Genomic DNA, 24,457 nt, shown 5'->3' on the forward strand with positions numbered 1-24,457 from the left:
TTTTCTGCGTGGAGGCTCGTAGAACAGGGGACGATTTCCTACAACCTGCGCTGTAGATTACACCTTACCTGTATTTAAAACACCAGCTTCTGAAATCAAATTCTCACGTCTCCTGTACCTTTAGACAACTTATAGGAAAATTAGAGGTGGAGGAAAAAGGACATGACCAGAAAAAAAAGGAGATTTATTGGCAGGAGAAGACAGTCTATAAGGGAAAGGAACTAAGCCTTTGGGGAAGAGTAAATCTTAAATACCCAGAGTGAGACCATGACTGCTGCTCACTGCATAATGCATTACCTAACAACATATTTTGAATTCATCTAATATATGTAAAGCAATACGAGCAGCTAGGATTTTTGAATCCATAAAGAATAATCAGAATTTAAAATTGGGGAATTGTAACATGGCAGATGGATCACAACTAGAGGAAACTCAGGCTGTTGACTTGGTTGCAATGTGTGCATCTGTATCGATAATGTATCTGTTACCATTTAGTGTAGAACTACCACTGTATCTCTGTGTGTAGGAATGAGGTGCAACTTACCAGTGCAAAATAGCTATTAAACTTATTACTGAACTTCTGTTTGTGATCATTTCTGTGACTTCCATGGAGTTTGTCATAAGCAATTGGATCATCGCGAGGTCATTTTGATAGGACCTCTGTGGTTTCATTTCCTTGCATGCTCATTAAGTTGTCTATGTGGTAGGTTAGAGAGGTCTACAGTCAAGTTTTCAGCGCTGTCTCTCTTAAGATCCTCATCTAGAGATGCTGATGACACAATGACTTTCATAGTTTCGTGTCAGACAAGACGTGCGGAGGGGCAAGTATTTCCAGTAGGGCATGGATGTGCTCGAGTCCTGTTACAAGAGCTTTTATTCTTGCTTCTTGCCGAGCCCGTATGGGTTTTGTTAGCCCCTGATTACCTGATCAGGGTGGAAGAATTGTTGCTTACCTGAATCACTGCATCCACAGAGTCTGCCTTTAATCTTTTGCGTGTGCGTGATAGGGCGTGCTCATGGCAGCTTGGCTGGACGCTGGTTAAAGTTGTGTGTGGAAGCGATGCTGGGATTTGCTTTTGGTTTAAGCTAAACGGTATGCTCCTTGCTTTCCTCAAAATAAGTCCTGGGGAGCATCTCCTTTCTGACCTGGAAGGGGAGTATGCAAGAAGGATGAGAAATGCAGAAAATTGTAACTTGTGTGAATAGTCTTCACTTATTTTTCAAGTCTTGAGCTTATTTTAAAGTCTTATTTTTAAATTAATTTTACCTTTCTTTCCCCTTATAGTCGCTCAGATTTTATAATTGGCTATCACAATAATTATTAAAGGCTGCGTCTCTACTTAGATGGTGAGAAGTAATGTAATGACAGCCATTGCTGAAGTCAATGTCGTCATCCCATGTGCTTCTAATTGGATTTTCACCTGTTTGTTAACGAGCAAATTCCTTCAGCCCCTTAAAACAAGACAGATGTCACGATTTCAAGTCCAAACCTGTGGCATGAGAAGGACTAGATGTGCTCGTAGATTTGTGCATTTTTTTTCCTGTCTTAGCAGCAGCGTTAGGCAGGATTAGCTTCTGTCTGCTGACACCCCGAAGGGGTTGTATAATTCCTGGAGGGTATTTCGCAGCATGCAGCTGCAGCCACACTCCCTCTGCTTTACTGCAGTTCCTTGAACTTAGGTGAGCTTAAGACACGGATCAAATGGCTTTAAAAAGCCACTTGCCACCCCTAATGTGGTAAATGGAGTGAGTTTTTAAACTACATGGATTTCAAAAGCTGTGCTCTTGTCTTTCCTGTTTCCGATATTATATTTATGCATTAATTGAAATCTGTCTTCAGAGTAATAGCGTTTGTGCTTTAACGCAGTGGAAATTGTGATACTTGTTGTCAGAGAAGCATTTCAACCATTTTCAGGTTCGTGGCAGTTGTCATTGAGAGTCCAGGGATTTTTGTATGAAAGGAATTCTTGGTTTTGTCTGCCTGACACCTCGCATCCCAGTGTGTTTTTAAGCCCTTTCATCTATTTCAGCCTGATGCCATACTAAATCTTCTGAATGAGTGGTTTCATGTCTCTAATACATGCCTATTTAGTATTTTGATGGCTGATTCCATTTGTTTAGATTTGGCTGTTCAGATTTCTGTCACAGGGATAAGAAATTATGGTTTTCCTGAGCTTAGAAATTAGAGTGGTTTATATTGGGCTTGCTAACTTTTGACTGCAGTCTCTCATTATAGATGTTCTGCTGTGACTTGAACGATTGACTAGATTAGTGATTCCTTTTTTGAAGACTGCCTGGTAGAGGGAGAAGTTGGCGAGTTTTCTTGTGATACATGTCAGGTGTCTAACTTTTTTTCTAATACTCAGACCTTGTGACCTCAATATCTGTAGTTGACGTAAGAAAACTAGTTTCCTTTAAGTATTACTCTGTGAACAAGAGAAGAAAACAGAACACAACTGAGCAGGTTCTAAGAGTCTGCATGATGAGATAAGTAGTTTCAAGTCCAAATGTTGGCTGTTACGTTCCAGCTCGAATTCTAATTCTAATGTTCTCTGGTTAGGTGGGCTTATTGAGGAGAGCTAGCAGTCTAGAGAAATGACAAAAAAAAACCCAACCTTTAAAATGGATTAACGTATCAGAAGAAATGTTTGGGAGCCCAGCTAAACATGGTGATTTTAAACAATGTAAATATATTTAATCTGTGATTTTGAAAGCTTTGGGCTTTATTTTTGCTAGTGTGTATATTCATTGGTTTAATCTCTGAACTGCTTGATCGTATCATTGCCAAAGAACATACTCGTCATAAAAGCAAAATTTCTAATCATCGTTCAAGTAAAAACAGGCAGTGCAAGTCTCTAAATTTAGGGTCTGATTGCGTGCCAGACTAAAGAAAGCTTGTCTGGTTTTAAGTGTTACAAGGTGATTAACTTTTGTAGGAGGTTCACCAGTCCATTGAATCATGGTTTTGCAGCCACGAGCTTTCCAATTTTCATTTATTTTAATTTATATTTGCTTGTAGCATTTAACTGTTTTTACTGTGTAGTTTTATTTAGAGTCACATTTAATTGGTTTCTCAACTAACCCTCCAGATGCACTGGAATTAATATTGACTATGAAAGTAATTATCAAAGGTTTTGTCATCCTGTATAATGGCTAAAATATGTCAGTATTTGAAAATTTACCATGTGCTACCTTTACCCTAACAAATTACTCTACGTGTAGTTATGAGAAGAATGATAAGCTGCTATGCCTTGTAGTTCACGCGACACTTTTGCTTTCAAAAAGTTCCTGGAGGATATACAGAGAACCTGTAGTGTTTTTCAACAGCTTGTGTGCAGAGGGCATTAGTTTGTTCTCGTAAAGCAGTAGGAGTTCCCTTGAAATTTCAAGATAGCCAAAATTTGAGGGTGCTACCTCTGAGTTTCATTTTTGCCTCTCCAGTTTTTTCAGACCAGCTACACCCAATTGAACTGCCCCAGTGAGTGATAGATCGCTGAAATTGCCCCCTGATACTGCAGTGTCCAATTTTATTGTATATTCTTTATATCATCTTTCTTCGTCAAGTCTTTTTTCTTTTTTTCCAAGTCAAAAATTCAGAACATTTAAGATTTATCACACATTGTAACTGAGCCTCTGTCTCTTCTTGCAGTGTAACGTTAAGTTTTGTGGCATGTCAGAAATTATATAGCAGAATCAAGTAAGTTAAAAAGCCTTCTGTATACTTTTGGTTGAGCATGAACACAGAACAAAAGCTTTATATCATTTCTTATCTGAAACTTGTACAAAACTTGCAGTCCTCCAATCCTGCAAGCCTGTAAAAGTTTGGTTCTTTCTTTATATGAATAATGTAATTTAAATGTCAGTTTTAGAGGAAGTTCTGCAGAAGCGAACTCTTGAGGCTGTAAGGGAGTATTGCGGCTATCTGTAATGGGCATACAGGTATGTTAAGGAGCACGATTTATTAATCTTACTGTGTGAAATGAGAAAAGTGTGTGCGAAACTGCTGAAACACTGTGAGGACAAAAATATTTCCTTGTTTCCTTACTTCTTTTGACATTATTTTGAGCCTAGCTGACAGAAATATTTCAAAACTCTTGGTTCCTTCTAATATTTTCTTTTGCTTAAACCATGTAATGAATGAAATAAGGAAATTAAAGACTGTGTAAAAGCAGACAAAAAGAAGTGAAAGAGAGGAAGAGCTTTTCTGAAATATAGAGCAGAAGAAAAAATCCAAACTTTTATGGATGACTGATTTTCCCTTCTTAATATTTTTAAATAAACACCAAGAGGTTAGAAACGTTTCAAATATTTGTGGCCTCTTACTGCATCTGGGAGATGTTAATTTTATCCTATGTGCGCAACCACTAATCTCCCTGAAAAACAAGTACAAAATCCAATTTAGCACTCCCACCCACACTGGATTTGCTATTTGACACAGTCGAGGGGCCTGGGAGTCTTTTAAACACATGATAATAAAAAATTAAATCCATAATAATAAACCCATTAAACCCATATAATAGCCAAATCACATTATCATCCACGAAAACAATAACCCAGCTCCCACCAACAGCATCCTTTGTATCCGCGAGCATAATTTCCATCCCTCCCTCAGGCTGCGGTGTTTGCTGGAATATTGGAGAGGCTGTTGGAGATAGGGAGCTTTTGTTGGGGTGGGTATGGATTGGGGGGAACTTCTGCCCCTGAAGAAGACCTGAAGGAAAGTTTAACGTGGAGGAAGTTGGGTTGGTGGCAGAGTGGTCCCGAAGAAGTGTTTCAGCTTACAGCTCTAATGAGGAGATACCTGTCGTGTTTGCCTCTGCTTTATAGCCAAGTACGAATAACAACGCACTGCCTTAGTTTGCTGTTTTCCAGCTCCGGCAGTCCGAGCGTAAACCCGCAATTAACCTGCCTAAATCCTGTTGTTACCCATTGTGAGGAAGAGTTGTGGATATTAGTAGGAGGTTTCTTTTGAAAAGAATGGTAATGATATAATTAATATTGTTGACATTTAAGCACTTGTCATTATATTTCAGAGTTAATGATCCTTCACGAGATGTTTTGGTAATTCAGATCTCCCAGAATTGTATTTTCGAGCTGTTTGAGACAGAGGAAGATAATTTGTTGCTTTGGAACACTGTTGGTTTCTATTCGTGAGGGTTTCTTAGTAATGTTGAAGCATAGTTGGTAATGTAGATTTAAACTTATCACAACAAATAAAGACTATTGCCTTGTCGATTATGGTATCTCCAGTAAATGTGGGATGTGTTTTTCAGGAAATAAAGTAAGGATCCATTTATATTCCTAGGTTTCCAGGTTTGTTTTATCGTGTAGTACTTTATAAGTTAGCCCCGTGAGAGGTGGAGATGAGAGCAGTCATGTAGATCTGAGGAGTTACTAGAATAACAGCAGTAGTTACTAGAGACTCTTCAGAGGAACATGCTTGTCCTAATTCTGAATAAACATAATGAGATGGGAGAAACGTGCATCTCGTCTTTCTGCATCTCCTGCAGCATTGGCAAGAGGAGCCAGTCAGCAAGGGATTGTTTTGTTTCTTTTTATTTTTTGAGTCTAATTTTTACTCCTGCAGATACTCTCAGAAAATAAATTACTTTAGATCTATGTAAAGCAGGCTCCTCTGTCCCGACGAAATCCCTCTTGGTTCGGCCACATTGAGATCAGTGAGTTTATGAGCTCTTTGGTTGTGTAACGCTGGTGTAGGAAATTTGCCTAATGGGCTGCTTGAACCAGTTTCAGTAAGAACAGAGGAAAAGCTCCGAGCTTGCAGAGGCACGGTTCCGAATTTTTCTTTCACTCAGAATAGCCAAATCAGCTTAGTTTCCTATCCCAGCTTAGCAAGTGTATTGCAAGTGATCAAGCACCAGAATGTGTTGATGGATTTTGGGGTAATATGATGGGTGGGAACTCAGGTGTTGCGGTAGTTCTCGTGTGATGGCCAGGAGTGCCTCCGGCTCCTTTGCTCTCTTCCTTGGTACCCAGCGCTGCCTCTGCAGGCGCTTGAACTGGTGCTTTCCTTCCCTTTGACAACTGTGGGGATGAGGGGAAGGAGGACTTGGGTTAGGGCTGGATGCAACAAAAAAAATCTTCTCGCAGGAAAACAAAGCAGAAATGAGTAGGCTCTTTCTTCAGTTGTTTGGTCTTGACATCCTGCTGTGGGTGGGGGAAGAGTGAGTGATGTTTTTTGGAAATGTGGGTTATCACTTGTGCTGCCCTCAACTTTGACAGTTCGGGCTTATCGTAGTGGGGAAAAATGTGTTCTGCACATATCCTACACATAGACACAAGATCAGATGTGTCGGGATGTGAGGCTAGGGTGAGACACTGTAGGGAGTAAAAGGGAATCTGGCTGATTTTGTGCTCAGTGTTTGCCTTCATCTTTTTACTCCTACTCCTTGCCTAATAGAAGAAACTACTAAGGATGTTGGCTAGCCCAGAGAAAAATAATATTTGTGATTTCTATTGCATTGTTATACCTGAAAACAGACAAGGGAACTGGTTGCTGGAGAGACCTCAGAGCTCACATCCTTTCATACCTCTTAGTAGATAAATTTTTGGAGCAATCAGAGAAAGCACTGACTAGAAATGTCCAGAACAGATGGTGAAGTCAAAACGTCAGGGAGAGGTTCTTGATCTGAATTTGTAGTGTTCTGTGGCTCGCCTTGTGGAGCTTAGTCCTTTAAACAGATACTCGGTGTCTGTTTGTGGAAAGGCTGGCATGGCCAGTGTTGCCCACAAAGCCTGGAGTCATATCTGTGATGTCTCTGTGCAGAAGCTCAGACGGAGCCCAGAACGTCATAATCCCTTCACCACCAAAGCTGGTCTGAACTGAAACAAGGCTGAGACTTGCTGTGGTCCAAGATTGCTGTGGGTTGACTGGCTGGCTGGGGGCGCGTGGCTCAGAGGTTAGTTGGGGTGCAGATAAACTCCGGGGAACCAAACGAAGGGATGCGATGAGAGGACATGCACACCCCAGCCAGCTCTCCTCTCCTCCTTTGAGCGCTCAGCTGTTTATGCAGATGGTGTACCTCCATGCAGCTCCTGTAGTTGGATATTTTTTCATCCTTACTCATATCCAGTGGGTGGTCGTATGCAAGTCTTCCCCTCCATGTAGTGCCGCGTGGTAGAGATGACAGAAGCAGCGCATGCAGCTCTCTCTTGTAGATCCTCTCAGCCATTAGTGGTGCTGGAGGAAATTCTCACCACCACCAGTGTTTGAGATGCAGTCACGCTATTGTCCCTTCTTACGATCTTTTCCATTACTTTTGAAATTTCCCTCACTCTTCTGGTTCCCTCTTCTAGTTTTTTGGGTTTTTTTTTTTTTGTGTGTGTGTTTGTTCTCAGTTTCTATGGTATCTGTCTCCCTTGTGGCCTTTGAGGGCTGGGTTGCCTACAGCATTCACGGCTGCTGTTTCTGCTGCCTCTACAAAGCCCAAATTTCTTGTATGAGCAACATCTGCAAGGCTGTGAAGAGATTTCTGCCTGTAAATAGATCTGTAGCTCTTTTTAGGATCTGCTATCATCTGGTGGCCCTTGACAAACTAAAGCTTCAAGACTCTTACCATGCTTTTTATGTGCAAGTCAATGAGGATGAGTTGTGGTTGAAAGCCTCGCGTGACACGTTGGGTGTAAGAATGTGCTCTTGCCTCTTTTAGCCCTTCTATAGTCTCCTTGACTTTGTCTTTGGGACTTTCCTTGGGACTCGGCTAATATAGAAATGAAGTGCTTGCTTGCTTCTCTCCACCTCTGGGAACTGTATACCCAGGTAATTTAGCTCAGCGTTGGTAATGAGCAAATGGTATTAAATTTATTGGGATGAGGCTGGCTTCTGCTTTAAGGGTAGTGATAAGTTCAAGCGGGGCTGATTTTTGAAGCAGGACTTTCTGAAAGCCCAGCTCCTCGTGCAGACCTCCTCCTCCCTTAACTTCTGGTCAAGGCTTGTCCTATGTGCGTGCCAGCTTGTACCTGTCGGAGACAGAGCGTGGGGGTGAAATTGGGATGACTTGAAGTCATCTGGTTTGATACAAAGCAATAGCTGCAAACAGGAATAGATAGTAACCATGCCACCAGCGAGTCCTTCGAGGACCTCTCCATGGAGCTGCTGTCCACAGGCTCCGAGAGGCGCTGTGAAATTATTTTCACGCTGAAAGAGTTAATTTTGTATACCCTTGAGATAGGATTCTTTTAGAAAACAGATGAAACACTTCTTTCATATTCATGATGAATACATTATCTCTTTTCAAGTTTATTGTGATAAAATGTTAATTAATGAAGATCTTAAACTGTAAAAGTGAACTAATTTGGTAAAATAATAGTGTTTTCTTAAAGCTTTTTTCACAATAAAATCCGTATTGATTCTTTAAAAATATTCACTTCGATTTTAAACATCCATACAAGTGTAGGGGGTGCCCGTGCCCGGGGCTGGCAGCGGCGCGAGGGGACTCTGCGGGGAGAGGTCACACACAGCTGCTTCCAGCTGGCTCCAGTGGCCCCGCAGGGCACAGCTCAGCCCGTTAGCGACGCCGGTGTTACCTCTGGGATATGGAATTAAGAAAGGGCAAAACTCCTCCAAGCAGTGAGGAACAGCCCTGAAGGGGAAGAGGAGCTTCAGGCGGTGGAGCAGACTCCCCTGCAGCCTGTGGGGACACCATGGTGGGACAGGGAAAGGCCCTTATGGGCTATAAAAGCCCCTCTGCTCTGTCACAGGGGCATCTGGGCTGGAGGAGGTAGCCCCACTTAGGATGTTTTGGCCTTCCCGTGTCTCTTTCGGGGTCACAAAGCTGCCTGCAGGTAGGTTGGAGAGTGCTTGTACAACTTGTTGTAACTTCTCAGCTTTGCCCTTCTCTTCGGTGACTGTGTGTGGTGTTCGGCAACAATGGGTAACACGAGGCGCTGCCCAAGCAATGGGATGGCGGCTTTGTAAATAGGCAATAGTTGTCTCTGGTGTAACGCCACAGATAGAGCAGGGGGTTTGGAGCAAAGCTGATTTTTTTAACCTAATAGATAATCAGAGAATCCGTATGGTAGAAATTTTAGTGGACAAAGTGCAGCAAACTTCTGTTTTGAGAACTTGACGGGTCCTTCAGAACATCCATCTGAAATTTGACTTTGCCCCGTGCTGTGGAAGCACAGAGCTGAGATAGGTAAAAATGGCAGAGCTAATGCTTGTCTTCACGTGTCTTTGGTGGACTTCTGACCAACGTTATGGTGGTGCTATAACAACTAGTTTAACTGGATTTAATAATGAAGATTTGCCTGCTACTCCGCATGAGAACAAATCAGTCCTGCAGAATGTGGAAAAGATGTTTATGCCCAAGGATGTACACAAATGAGTTTACAACATATGAAGCTGTGTTTGTAGGAACCAAATTGCAAAACCTGCCGTATATTTGAAAGTAATTTCAATTTACTTTCCTAAAAAATAAGTTTGTCTATTCAAAAACAGTCTTCCAAATTAATCTTCTATACAAATGTTACCTGGTTTATTCTCGTAGTTTCCAATGGTAGCAGTATCTCAGATCACTGTTAGGTAGGGGATGTTTAGCATCAATTTAATTGCTGTAATATGGCTTTGGCTTAAATTAGAGGCTAAGGGCTGACCTCGCACATGTGTTGGAGATCTCTGGCTGCGAAGGTGAATAGTGCTGTTAGTGTCTTATCCAGAATCTCTGCAACTTACTCTGCATTTCTTAGGCTTTGCTTTTCTTTTAGTGGGGCTAAGTGTCTGTTACTGTATACTTGAAACTTTTCTCCTTGACTAGCTTTCTGGTGGTTTTCCAGCGTGTCATCTAGGAGGTCTTTCTGCCCCAAATCAGTTATTTCTACAGAGGAAATAGAATTGATTCAAAACCAAGCAAATAAACCATATGTTGAAAGATGTCGATTAAAAGGATGTGTTATCCATAGACTGGTCATTATGAAGTTGTAGCCATTACTGCTTAGCACATTGATGTAGTGCAGGGGGAAAGCACAGTGAAATTTGTCTTATTAACAACTTTAATTAACTTTTAATTGATTTTGAGGAAGATAAATGGTTTCATTACAAAGTCTTACAATGAACAGCTTCACCGGAATTAAACATTCATGGAAACTTCCCGACAACTGTTCCGTTAACAAAACATGAAAATCTCTTATGATCTTCCCAGATGTCTGTAGCCTCATTTGTAAATGAATTTTCAAATAAATGAAAATACGTTGCTCACAGAATGCCCGTTGTTTAATTTACATAACCTTATTCATCATGCCTTAATGTAATTAAGAGGAGGAAAAATAATACATCAGCAATCAGACTATATTGAGGGCCTGGTAGCTCTAGGAAAAACATGAATTTTGTCCATCCCTGTAAGGGCAGTTATGTAACAGCAAGAATGATTTGGCTGATACTGAAATTTGAGACTTGGTTGAGTATGTGAGAACAAAGATATCAGTTGAACAATGTCTAAACAGTTTTCTGTTGCAATCGTCTGCCTCTTCTGAGAGTGGAAGAATAAGAATGAAATGTGAGAACATTTGGTTTTGAAGAACACGATAAACTGTAGAAAGTTAAGTAGCTCTTCAGAGAGCAACGATTAAAATATCACTAGATGTGACAAACGTGTTAAGTGAAAAGAAAATTTCTAACTAATGTGTCCATTCTAGCTATCTGCTGACTGCTTCCGTCTTTCATCTCAGTATGTACTCCATAATGATTTGGGCAGCACTGAAACACCTAAATCAAACCATGTGAGATAAAATTTCCCCTTGGACACCACCTAACCCTGAAGATACTTCAGCTTTAGAAGCATCTGAGGGCTTGACTTTAAAAGCAACTGGTTTGTCTTCTGCTTAAGCGTGCGGTTGTCCAAGGCTGAGCAACTAAATGTGTTTTTTTCTCCTAAAGTCCAGTTGGGATCCAGTAAACCTACCTTCTGTCACTGCAAATGAAGCGATTTGTTTTTGTGGGATATTTTACCTTCAGCAAAACGTCAGAGAAGGGCAATCTGCCCTAAACAAGAAATGCTGGATAGCCACAGAAGCATTAGTACTCTGCAGAATATTACCCTCGCTTACTTGTTACTCCCAAGTAGGTATGTCCCTTGTAGGTATTTAAAATGTGCATTAAAACGTGGATCTTTTCTGTTTATTTAGGCTACAGACCCAGATGCTGGCGTTAACGGTCAAGTTCATTACAGTTTGGCAAACTTCAACAATCTTTTCCGAATCACGTCAAACGGTAGCATTTATACAGCAGTTAAACTGAACAGAGAAGTAAGGGACTATTACGAACTTATTGTTGAAGCAACAGATGGAGCTGCAGACCCCCGCCGTTCAACGCTAACTTTAGCCATCAAGGTGCTGGATATTGATGACAACAGCCCTGTTTTCACTAATGCTTCCTACACTGTCTGCGTGCCAGAAAATCTACCGCCAGGCACTGTGTTCCTGCAAATAGAGGTAAGAAAGCATTATAGAGTGAAGAAGGTGTTCTGCAACAGTAAGCATGTTCTTACTTACCTTGTCAGTGAGACTACAGCAAAAGATTGCAAACTGGAGTGGGGGAAGTTATGGCACTTAGACTGAAAAACACATGACCTTTAGACAGGTGCATAAAAATACTTTGAAGCTGAGGTTCATTTGGAAATAAAAGAAGCTACTAAAAAAAAAAACAACAACAACAAAAAAAAACCAAACAAACAAAAAAAAAACAAACCAAAAAACAAACAACAAAACCTACGCTACTATTATCATTTCTTGGAATATTGTTTTACACATTTAAAGTGGTTTTGATTTGTTTTTGAAAGCTCATCATATCGCTTCTACCTGTTTACATTAGTAGGAAGAGAGAGCTGTATCTCAACTGATTCAGCCATTAAAGTCAAACCTAGATGTCTAACCTCACGTTATAGTTAATGGAGATAAATAGTTGCTTCCAGAAGCAATTGCTCCAATACCAAGATCATCATCTAAGATAGCTGGACTAAAGTGGGCACCTGCAGGTGGTGTCTTCTCTTCACTGACTATAAAAGATACTCAGACAATTGAGAGTTAATTGTTCAAGGATGAGCTATATCTCTAAAGACGGCTGAGATTCATTTCCTGTAAACAGTCTATATATCCACCTGATGTTTTGGTCAGCATCTTTTAATGAGAAGAATCTGTCCTGAGGCAATTTCACCAAGAATGGTTTTCTCTGAACCTGACAGCAGGTAAATCTAATGTCAAATTACAGCTAAAGCAGTCACACAATACTCCTTATCCTGATGAAAATTAATATTCTTGGTCTAAATACTGGTATGAAATAAAAACATCCGTGCTGCTATATGGGGGTTAGGTCAAACGTCTGCTTAGCCCAGCATCTTCTCCCTGGCAGAAGCCGACAGCAGGTGCCCAGGGAAGAGAACAAGAACAGACTGAGCTTTCAGTGACTCTTGCCCAGAACATCGTGCTCATTTCATGTGGCAGGTGTCTCTGGATTTTATAACCTTAAGTGGATTTGTGTTCCTCGTGTCTGTGCAGTAGTGTTAAGTACCTCAAATACTGTTAGAATAATACAATGAAATTAAATTTGTTTGCAGTAGCTTGCTTTTTTATGTTCTTTAAGTCCAGTAGGGATTTTCTGTGAAAATAGATTTTGTTTGGTTTTAAGTACTTTTTTTTTTTTCTTCTGCATGGCATGCTCTAGGCAAAGGATGTTGATCTTGGTTCTGATGTTAACTATCGAATACGGACACAGGAAGCGCTACAGTATTTTGCACTGAACAAATATACAGGCGAGTTATCGCTTTTGAAGTCTTTGGATTATGAATCATTCGCTGACACGGAAGCAACCTTCACCTTTCTTGTGGAAGCCTTTGATAGCAAGGGCACTATGCCTCCCGGTCTCGCTACTGTCACGGTGAGAGTAAAGGTAAGAGGAATAACTTGCCAGTTGGTAGTGTCCTCTCCTATTTGTTTCAAAATACTTCATCAACTCTTCCAAGTGTCCTGATGAAACACCAGAGCACGGCAGCGGCATTTCTGCTTTCCTGCTTTTTCACTTGTATGAAGCTACTGCCTTTACCTGACAGCAACTTGTTCAGTTAAACATACACTTTATAACAGTTATAATTACTCTGCTATATGCAATTACATAGTTAAATCTCAGATCACAGATTTATGAAGTACAGGAATACCTGAGACATATATAAACATTTAGTCCTTTAGAATCCCTGAAAGGCTGGAATAAATACCTAATGGAATTGTTTGCAAAAATGACACCGTCACGTTTTAGTTAAAGCTCTCATAAATTGTCATTTTATGAACCATTTGGGTGTATTGAGTGCTGATGTGGCACACCACATCCTATATTTCAGATTCTGCTGCTTGAAAATGCAGAGTTGCAAAGCAACAGGCTTATTTAGTGTCTTGCACAATGAGTTGTTTTTATGCAGTGAGTTACAGCATCACCTCTGGGTTTCAGTTATCTCACCAACAATATGGGGATAATGGTATTCTGTTTGGTAATGATCCACAAATGAAAAGCATTTGTAGCTGAAACATTAGCACTTACCCATCTTAATTTGGTTGATGTACTCATGTCCAGGAGGAGAGGATGTTTTAGATGCTCTAAATCATGCCTCCTTGCTTTTACGAAGGTGCAGTTCTGGAGCCGGTCAGTTGAGTCCTTTTGTGCAGTTGCTTCGTTGTTGTTGGCTTTGTCAGTGAAGAACTGTGAGCTGTGGGAGAGAAGAGAGTTTAATTACTCGTATTGTAGCTAAGAAGCAAAAATTGTAGCAGGAACAAAAGCATAGCTCACAAATGTGAACTTCATCTCTGGCAACTTCAGTTTAAATGTAAGTCGGAGGAAAGTATTTAGCATATGTGAATCAGTCTGGTGTTCAGCTTACTGTGTGTCTGCAGATGCTATGAATTGCCACATGATTTTGAGTAATTCTGTTTGTCAGTCTCTAGTGAGCTCAGAATTATTTTAGGGACAGTAAATGTCTCTGATGATTAGCTTCGATGACAACGTGAGAAGGCTTCTACAACACCTCTCCATCTCAGCAAAATTTCTCAGACTGAGATGCAGATCACCTGTTTCCTAATAATCTGTGCTCTTCCTCGGCAGTTTCCAAGTCAATCACAGAAAAACACTGCTCTTGACATCATTCCCTGAGCCTTTTCTATCATACTTTGAAGGAGGAAATTGCTCCAGTCTGTCGTTTTCCTAAAAGTAACTTTTTCCCTAACGCAGTGAATTTTTGAAGGAATTAAGTGTTTGGGTTTGTCTGGATGTTTTTGTTGGCTTTTTTAAAGGTACTTCTTTTCAAATAGGAATGTATTCAGAGAAAAGGTGTCGTTTGCATTCCAGGGCTGACCAAGCTGTGTGATGATACATTTGTATTGTAGTCATTAATGACAGGGTACAGAGGAGCAATACAGTTCAATTTGGTGGCCTTAGTGTAACAGCAGCTTGTGTGTTGTCAAAGGAGGTGGGGGGGAATAGGGAGCTTAAGAAGGGGGTTAGTAGGATCCAAAAAACAGGTTTCTTGCTTTCCTGGAAACTCTTCCCACACGTGAGCAACAAAAAGGTAACATGAGGATACTTGTTTGGAAAGGCAGTATGTGAGAGGCTGGAATATGAGGCTGGAGCCAGGAGTAAGAACTTCAGCAGTAAAAGGTGTTAGGGTGGGGGCAGAACAGGGCCTGAATGTGAGAACAAGCAGCTTATATTTTACTTGAGAAAGAAAATAAATCTTATAAATTATTAAGAGTCATACTCAGTGACAGGCTGACCTTTTTCAACAGATCAGTGAACAGATCAGTGGACATAATTAAATATTATATATGTTGCTGAGATGAGGATGATGCTTAGGTTCCAGCCTTGAGTGACAGGTAGAACAGTAATGTTTTGAGTGGCAGTTGAGAAGAATGGGGGTGGGCTTGTGGATAAAACCATTTTTAATATCTTGTTTTGTTGGGCAGATGTCATGAATGGGTTTTATGTCAGATGGTACAAATTTAGAACCTTGGTCACAAGAGATGTCTGGAATAGAAAGAACGGTTTAATTTGAGTTTATAGCTGAACTTTCCAGATACAAAATTTACAGGGGAGGGGGGAGCAAAGGTGAAAATTGAAATCAAAGCTTCATGCTACCCCTGCAAGAGATGAGAAGGATCCACAAGAGAGGACACCTTGAGCGGTTGATTCAAGAGACAGAGCAGCAGGAGAGGGGCACAGAGTCTTGGAAGCTAGGTGAGAACAAGAAGAGCATGCCTTGGCTGTAAAAAGAAATACCAAAGTAAAAAGTGCATTGCATTGCAATTGGGGTTTATTCCTAATGGAAAAGATTCATGTTCCCCCTCGTTCTGAAGGAGGGAGAGCTGGCATGACTTTGCTGGGGGTGAAAAGTCCCGCTCAGCACAGAGAGGGCAAGGTACTAAAGTTCCCTTGAGGATAGAGGGGATGTACGCCTCATACAGGACCAACGTCAGCACATCTGGTAAGCCGACAGAGGGAACTGGTTTCTGTCTAGCAGCTCAGTGAGTATGTTTACAGGGCTCTGGATCTGGCCCTAGGTCTTGAATGCATGGTGGCATAAAAGGCACACAGTACGTAGTGGTCTAGAGCCTCGTGCACAGTGGATTGCCCGATTCCAATCCAGGCTTTTATTCCTCTGCAACCTTCACCGGGGCCTGATCTGCTGCTTTAGGGCTTAGCTGAATAGATAACTCCTGATGAGCATGTTCACAGTTTCATTGGGGAAATTTGTAATTTTTTTTTTATTGGCAAATTAGGATGTCTGCGCAGGGAATTGAAGGGGTTCTAATACGCTTTCTGCCAGACCATCTGCCAAATCCGAGCCTGTGTTCAGGGACAGGGTGCTTCTGCATGGGGATGTACATCTCTGCTGTGGCTCTGGGGAGTTGGTCCCTCCCACTCAGCCTGTCTTTTGCTCCTGCTGTGGGGCAAGCAACTGGATGTGTCTGTTTCCTCTTAGTGGTAATTGTGCTTTCACTTTATTTAGAAGATGATATTAGAATAATTATTTTAATAAAGTGTTTGCGACCCCCAAATAGGAAATAAACCAAGTGCTTATACGCTGTAGGCCTTAACACAACAGTTGTGCAGATTGTAGTCTTCAAAAACACAAAATTGAACTAGAGAAAACCAGGAGCAAGCATTACAGCAATAGTGGGTCCAAGCAGGGAATTCATGTAACCATTTGGATTCGGTCCCTATAATCCTCAGAGCATTATTTGTGTTACAGCACTCTTCAAGGCCTTTTGGGCTTATGCTGCTCTGTTAAGATTTGTCAGTTTTCACAGTTCAGCTCTTAACTGAAAGCTTTGTGATTTTTACTGTGTAATAGGATTCTGTTTACCAACTATGGACACCATCTGATGGCATCATATATCATTTGTGTGATATAAAACTGAATGAGCAGCAGTGCAGTATACGCATAATCACACTGATCTTTGCGGCTTGGAAGAGGGTGGATACACACAGTGACTTTTGTTAGAGTCTCGCTTTCAGCCTTTGGCATGACAACTTACAAATAGTTTGTATTAACCTTCCCTGAACTTGATCAAAACACAGAATGCATAGCAGAATACTTACCACAGAAAAAATAACTGAATCTGTTACCTGCACGTCAGTACCAAAATACATTATCGGCCACTGCTGCAGCCAAATGGCCCTTTACATTGTGTGGGTGTCTTATGACTCTCTTCAAAGAAAGCCAAAGGCAAATTAATAAATTGTTGCTTCCTTTCTAGTATTACTGAAGAGGAATAGTGTAAGTGGCATTGATTTTTTTTTTTTTTTTTTTTTTTCCAAGAAAGATGCTAACCACCTCAGACAGACTGAGATTTTTCATTTTTCCCCAGTTCTCAGATACCTCTCGCTGCTTTCATAACTTTTCACCTTACCTGAAAGTAGTAATGAGTCATCTTGCCTTGGGATGACACGGGAGTTCACACAAGCGTTCATCCACAATAATTGATGGTTGTAATCTGATCTGTAATCAAGAACACAAAACTCACAAAACTCTTTATTTTATCTAGATTTTATATATATATATCTCATTATACGTGTTAGATATAACAAATTTTATCAGTCTTGAGAACATAGTTTAAGGGATAGAAACATTAGCAACTCCAAGAAAACAATTTGTGTGCTATTTTCCGGTGGTTTGCCGCTGTTCAGGCATAATTTCTCTCACCATGAGAACGGCAGTTTTGCATTCACTCAGTGTCTGAGAGGGCTGAATTGTTTGCTAAGAGTGCCTGTAGTGCATATTGCGGTACGCACAAGCATCCCCTCACAACATAAATGTTTGCCAGTATTGGAAGAAGCGAAATCGTTACTGTTCAAATGGTGTGCTTATTATTAGGATTTAGCATTTGGAAACAATTACTATGGTAATAGAGCTTCTTAACAGAAACAGGACTAAACTTTTTCTAGTACGTATTGCTGTTAAATGAGTAATGTGTTCCTAAATACATATTATAAGAATTTCTGTATCAGGGGGCCTGTAAGGTACTTGCATATTTTATGCTGTGACCTCCTCTTACTGTTATTACCAGCATTATTTTTGTATTACTTTATGTCTCTGTTTGTTATAATTGCTTTTTCTCCTCCTTCTGCATTCTGGGATTGGTTTTCTTTTTAGGTTTTCCAGTAGAGTATGTAGTGTAATGAAGCCATTATCTCTGGCTGATGATTCAAAGCCGTGGAGCAACAGGAATAAATAAAACCAGATCTATAGGTTTCTAGCAATGGCATATTATGACACTGCCAACCAAATACTTATATAATTCCTAGAGTGCCTTAATCCCAGTGGATTGTTACAAACATTATACAATGAATTTCTAGATGTAGTAAAACCTATAGACCTAGACTATACACATGGGATGAAGCGCTGGAGGGAAGAGGGGTCCAAGAAAGTTGGTTAATATTCAAGGAACGCCTCCTCCAGGAGCAATGCATCCCTCCAAAGAGGAAGGCAGGCAGAAAAGCCAGGAGGTCTGCATGGATGAACAAGGAGCTCCTGGATGCGACCAAAAGGAAAAAGGAGGCCTATAGGGAGTGGAAACAGGGGCGGGCAGCCTGGGAGGTATACAGAGGAATTGTTTGAGCAGCCAGGGATTGGGTTAGACAAGCTAAAGCCCAGATAGGACTAAATCTGGCCAGGGACATTAAGACAAACAGAAAATGCTTCTTTAAGTATGTCAGCGAGACAAGAAAGACTAGGGAAACTGTGGCCCCTCTCCAGAAGAAAACCCAAGAACTGGTTACCCAGGACAGAGACAGAGCTGAGGTACTCAATGACTTTTGTGCCTCAGTCTTCACTGGCAAGGACTGCAGCCGCACTGCCCATGATGCAGAATGCAAAGGCGAGGATTGGGAAAATGGAGAACTGCCCACTGTAGGTGAAGATCAAGTGTGAGACCGCCTGAGGAATCTGAAGGTGCACAAGTCCATGGGCCCTGATGAGATACATCCACAGGTCCTGAGGGAACTGGCAGATGAAGTTGCCATCCACTAACCATCATATTTGAGAAGTCGGGCAGTCCGGTGAAGTTCCTGCTGACTGGAAAAGGGGAAACATAACCCCCATTCTCAAAAAGGTAAAAAAAGGAAGACCCAGGGAACTACAGGCTGGTCATTCTCACCTCTGTGCCTGGCAAGATCATGGAACAGATCCTCCTGGAAACTCTGCTGAGGCACATAGAAAACAAGAAGCCAGCATGACTTCACCAAGGGCAAGTCATGCCTGACAAATTTGGTGGCCTTCTACGAAGGGGTTACAGCGGCAGTGGACAAGGGAAGACCAACTGATGTCATCTACTTGGACTTGTGCAAAGCGTTTGACACTGTCCCACACAATATCCTCGTCTCCAAATTGGAGAGACATGGATTCGACAAATGGACCACTCGGTGGATAAAGAAGTGGCTGGACGGTCGCACTGAAAGAGTTGCAGTCAATGGCTCGATGTCCAAGTGGAGACAAGTGACAAGTGGTATTCCTTAGGGGTTGGTACTGGGATCTGTATTGTTCAACATCTTTGTCAACGACATGGACAGTGGGGTCGAGTGCACCCTCAGCAAGTTTGCCGATGATACCAAGCTGTTTGGCGAGGTAGACACGCTGGAGGAAAGGGATGCCATCCAGAGGGACCTGGACAGGCTGGAGAGGTGGGCCCAAGCCAACCTCATGCAGTTCAACAAGGCCAAGTGCAAGGTCCTACATCTGGCTCAGGGCAATCCCAAGCACAAATACAGGCTTGGCGGGGAATGGCTGGAGAGCAGCCCTGAGGAGAAGGACCTGGGGGTGCTGATTGACGAGAAGCTCAACATGAGCCAGCAGTGTGCAATCACAGCCCAGAAGGCCAACTGTATCATGGGCTGCATCAAAAGAAGTGTGGCCAGCAGGTCAAAGGAGGGGATTCTGCCCTTCTACTCCACTCTCGTGAGACCCCACCTGGAGTACTGCATCCAGCTCTGGAGTCCCCAACATAAGAAGGACATGGACCTGCTGGAGCATGTCCAGAGGAGAGCCACAAGGATGATCCGAGGGCTGGAGCACCTCTCCTATGAGGAGAGGCTGAGAGAGTTGGGGCTGTTCAGCCTGGAGAAGAGAAGGCTCCGGGGAGATCTTATTGCGGCCTTCCAGTCCCTAAAGGGGGCCTACAGGAGAGCTGGGGAGGGACTTTTTACTCGGGCATGTAGCGATAGGACGAGGGGGAATGGCTTTAAACTGGAAGAGGACAGGTTCAGATTGAACATTAGGAAGAAGTTTTTCCCTTTGAGCGTGGTGAGGCACTGGCACAGGTTGCCCAGAGAGGTTGTTGAGGCCCCATCCCTGGAGGTGTTCAAGGCCAGGCTGGAGGTGGCTTTGGGCAACCTGGTCTGGTGGGAGGTGTCCCTGCCTATGGCAGGGGGATTGGAACTCGATGATCTTCAAGGTCCCTTCCAACCTAAACTATTCTATGATTCTATGAACATCCTTAAACTTATTGCTATCATCAGCGAGTACACAAACTGCAACTGCTAAACTAGTTTTTCAAGAGGAGTGTGCCTTTGAGAAGCTAGAAGTCATTGTACACTTTAGATTATGCATTGTAGGCATTGATTAGTACTTATTGTGAGGGTGAATTTGAATCTTTCACCATCCCTATGCTAAGTCATCCCTTCCTTGGTAGCTTTGCCTGAAAGAAACAAACCAACCAAGCGAAAACAGCTAAATTTTTATCTCTGGTCTGGTTGCGCTGAATGGTCCTTCATCAACATGACCGTTCTTGGGGTCCTTCATATTCAAGTTGGCATGATCTTGGTTGTAATGATGCCATAGCAGCGCAGAGCTCCAAGCTGCTTACACGAGAATGCTCCCTTTGTTTCTTTGACAACGTAAACCTTGAATCCAAACAAGGAGAAATAGAATTTGATTGCTTTTCTAGGGTGGGAGGGTTAGAAGCAGCTGTATGGTTGTGGATGAATTGCCCTCTCAGACCCAACAATTGGAGCCGATAGTAAAGCAAAGAAAATAAAGGTGTGTTGGAGAAAGTATGAGGGAACCCAGGATTTGAGACAGCTGGAAAAAATGTTACAGCAGGACCCTCTTCTCTCACAGAGCACATTCGCTGTACTGCTGCAGAGTGCTGGGGAGTGAGTGGCTTTAGTCTCTATAAAATGCTTAAATTATCACTAGGAAGAATGGGAGAAGAGGGATCCACAGATGGTCGGGGCGGGGGGGGGGGGGGGGGGGGGGCATTTTGGTTCAAACCCTGCTCCACCAGATGTTTAAGTAGCCATGCATATGCCTAGCTGCCACTGCTTTCTCTTTCTGCATGTATTTCCTAGAAATTCACTCAAGTCTTGTTTCTAATGAGCAGGTGAGCAGTAATACATCATTGCGTCGTTATGGTGAGATTTCATGTTATGGTGAGATTTAATTATAATAATAATGAAGATTTTCTGCCAGAAATTATACAGGTTATGAGGGATACACGGAAAATAAAAGACATTAGTGAATCGTGTCATCAGTTTCTAATATTTCTAAAATGAAATTTAAGTTATGTTTTTTCAATAAATTTACATCCATGAAGTTAATCCTGCCTTTCTAACATGGAATGAAAATCGTTTCCCATTTAAAGAATAACAGGGTGGTCCAGCACAGCAGCAGCACATAACTTACATGAAGGTTAAAAAAATGAGCTGTGTTGCCTCCAAAATATAACTGCATATTTATCTCATTTCTAGTGGCACTAATGGAATAACAGGCATGGTATTGGACTACAGTGCCAGTAAACAGATTTTTTTTTTTTTCTTTCCATCTCAAGTTATCTGTTCAATCATCTTCTAGTCATTTATTGCCATGTATATTCCACTATGAATATTATCCCTTAATTTATATTATGAGCTACTTTAGGGCTTGCTGAGCACTAAATATGAAAAAGAGGCAGTTACGCCGTGTTAACAAGCCTCTGTTTTGTATAGCTTCAAACAAAGAACCTTGTGTAAAGAAGCACTGCACCCAGTTAAAGACAAAATTCAAAGTCCCACTTTATAGTTTGTCATATTATCTTGTCAGCATCATCACAAAGATTTTTGAACTCGCTGCTCAAAGTTACTCAACATTGCTTGATTCTCTAACCTCAGTCCTTTTAAATTAGTCACTGTGGACGGTACATAAATCTAAGAGATATTGCAAATACTTGTGGCAACGCTAGGAGCAGTTTTCAAGTTGTGGCTTACTTCAGTGGACTTAATGTAAACGTAAAACTGAAAGACTGCCTTGGCGAAGCAAAATGTAGGCTCACAAAGAAAGGTTTGCTTGCAAACTTTTTTTATGTATCTTGGAGGATGAGTGTACTGGTGAGATGCACGAACCTTAAAGGAGAATACCTTTAAGGGTGGTATGTGTTTATTATAAGAGGCCAAGAGATTATGTGAAGGACAGGAAGGGACTTGAAGTTCTTGATACTCCAGGATCTGCTGAATGTACGTATTTCTATAGTATGCCATGTAACTAGTTCACTGTTCCCCTCCCTGCTCCGAAAGCTGCATTTTTCACAAGTTAAAACGTTGAAGGCACTCTTTTACATATGTCATTTGAAGTGGAAAAAATCACAGTAGGTTTTCCATCACATATATTATTAATGATAATAAAATTAACTTGTTATTGCATTTGTAAAAGAAACAGTTTTAAAGCTAAAAATCAATGAGAGAAGTGATTTTTTCCCCCTGTTACTTTTATCATATACATTAGGAAGTGTAAATTGTTCCATGCTCACCGTCTTCGTATAAATTACAGAAACTGACTGATGACATGAAAGCACGAATTACAGAGGAAACAAAATTGACAATATCTTAAAAACAATTCATTTACCTCAACGATTTTAAGCCATTGTACAGTTACTCATTCCTAATCCCTCTGCAATGAGTTTGGAAGGCTTTAGCTATACCTGGCTGTGTAATATTTTGTTGCTGTGAACCATTCCGCAGAATTATCTGGGTAAATTATCACAAATCACTAATTTAAGTTAATAATACCAATCTTGTAGCTGAAGGATGAGAGCTTGCTTGAAATCTTAAGATCCTGGTTATTGTCCCAATTGTAGATAGTATATTAACTGCCTACAACAGTCCTTTAGGGGATCGTTAGTGGTTATTAAGGCCTGTAGAATAATGTTGTATCTTCTCAGCTTGCATAAATGTTTGCTTCATGAAAGAATATATACATTTTACATGCATGCATGAATATATCTCTCTCTGTCTCAATCAACACTTGGCTCAGGGTAAAGATCTGAGGTTGTATTGTGCTGTAGCTGTGTACATGGTGTGGTAGGCATTTAAGGGAAGAGAAAAAGAAGATCTAATCTTCTAGTAAAGGCGTTATGGTCGAATAACGTTTTGATTTTCTTTCAGAAAAAAAATTTCACCTGTTGAGAGAATGGTTTTCTGAAGTCACAGCTCCCATTTTCAGTTGTTTCAATGCGGAGTCTGTGACTCCAAATCCGGAGACCTTGTTTCAGAAGAGCTTTAAAACTTATTTTTAGACTATCATGTCATAGCAATCTTAAATTACATTAAAGCATATGAAATTTGCATTTTAATATTTAATATTAAATTTGTACTGTTCTGAATAAGGTTGATTAGCATCATATTGAAAGGCTTTAGGAAACTTACTAAATTTAATGATTGAATTATAACCAAATGAGGATTTGCAGAAATTGAGAAATTACCGAAAGAATTGAGGGCATAAGATGGCTGTTGCCAGTTAGCATGGATCAGAGGAATGGATGTAAGACAGTATGGCGCTTATAGATGCTGTAGCTGAAGCGTAATGAATAGTAGTAAAGATCTCATCCTGTGCAAACAACGATGAGCGCCACGCTGGAGAAGTTTCTGCCAAGTGATGACCTCTACGTGGCATTTCCTTTAAAGCTAAGCAGAGCTTCAGGAGCCCGTAGCAAAGCATAGTTGCGTCAAAATGAAAGCACTCGCTCGCTTGGGCCAAAAAATGTTCCGTTAAAGGGTAAGATGAGGCCTTGTGGCAGAGGTGAAAGATCTGTGGGTCCTTGGGTGCTTTTTGCAAAGGGTTCACTTCCCCCTTCCGTGTGTTTTTCATGAACTGGTAGTTAACAGCTGGAGAAATTGGAAATTATGGTGAGAGATTAGTATGAGCGAGACTGCTCCACATGGAGGGGTGAGCCGGGAGCCGAGGGTGACCCAGCGTGGGCAGTGCCCTCCCCGACTGGGTGCTGTCCCTGTGGGGACGGAGCCGGGTGGGCAGACCAACAGGCTCCGTCGACAGCCCCAGACATGGTTAGGGCATGGACCTGGTCTGGGGTCTGTCCAGGGAGTCCTGCCGGGAACAAAAGGGGCCAGGGCCAGAAGCAGGGCTGGAGATCGGTGTCCTGTGGCATCACTGGAACAGGACTGAGGGCTGATATGGGGTTCTGGGCCCAGGGGCAGGGTGGTGTGGCTCGTAGGTGAGGCCGGTCCGGGCCATTAAGGGCTACGGATGCCCTTAGGGCCGTAATATCTTGTGGCCTTTAGGATTTTTTCATTCTGCTTATTTAGTAATAAAATATCTTGGATTATTTTTTTACATAAGGCATTTGAGTGGCATCTTCCTATGGTTAAAGAATGCAGAAGAGGAATAATGTTTTTCAAGTACAGTGATACCATAACACCCCTTTCCTTTCTGCAGAAGAGTTTCACAAACATAGTAGAGGAATGTTAAACGTGCCCTTGGAAGTCCCCGAACAGCAGGGGATTATTAAACACTTGGAGGCAGCTCAGATGGGAAGGCACCAGCTCTGGTAATGTGCACATAGACTTAAGTGGCAGATGTTCGAAACAAAATGACAGCAGAAAATTACAGATACATATCTGCAGTTATAGCAAAAGATTGGGAAGGTTTGAAAATTTCAGTGTGTGACATATACTATGGTTTGAAGTAAACCTTTTTCC

General features: G+C 41.6%; 1 protein-coding gene across 4 annotated transcripts in view; it reads left to right on the forward strand.

Moving 5' to 3' along the window:
• PCDH15 (protocadherin related 15) overlaps positions 1 to 24,457 on the forward strand; it is a gene marked incomplete at both ends in the record, with an annotated part of 369,409 nt that overhangs the window by 228,888 nt on the left and 116,064 nt on the right. For all 4 annotated transcript variants that reach the window (XM_082486051.1, XM_082486048.1, XM_082486050.1 and 1 more), the window contains 2 exons: positions 11,143 to 11,448; positions 12,677 to 12,901. In XM_082486051.1, the coding sequence (XP_082342177.1) occupies positions 11,143 to 11,448; positions 12,677 to 12,901 (531 nt within the window). The remainder of the gene's footprint in view (positions 1 to 11,142; positions 11,449 to 12,676; positions 12,902 to 24,457) is intronic.

Source organism: Vanellus vanellus, assembly GCF_965231255.1.
Source record: "Vanellus vanellus genome assembly, chromosome: 7".
NCBI classification, from domain to species: domain Eukaryota; kingdom Metazoa; phylum Chordata; class Aves; order Charadriiformes; family Charadriidae; genus Vanellus; species Vanellus vanellus.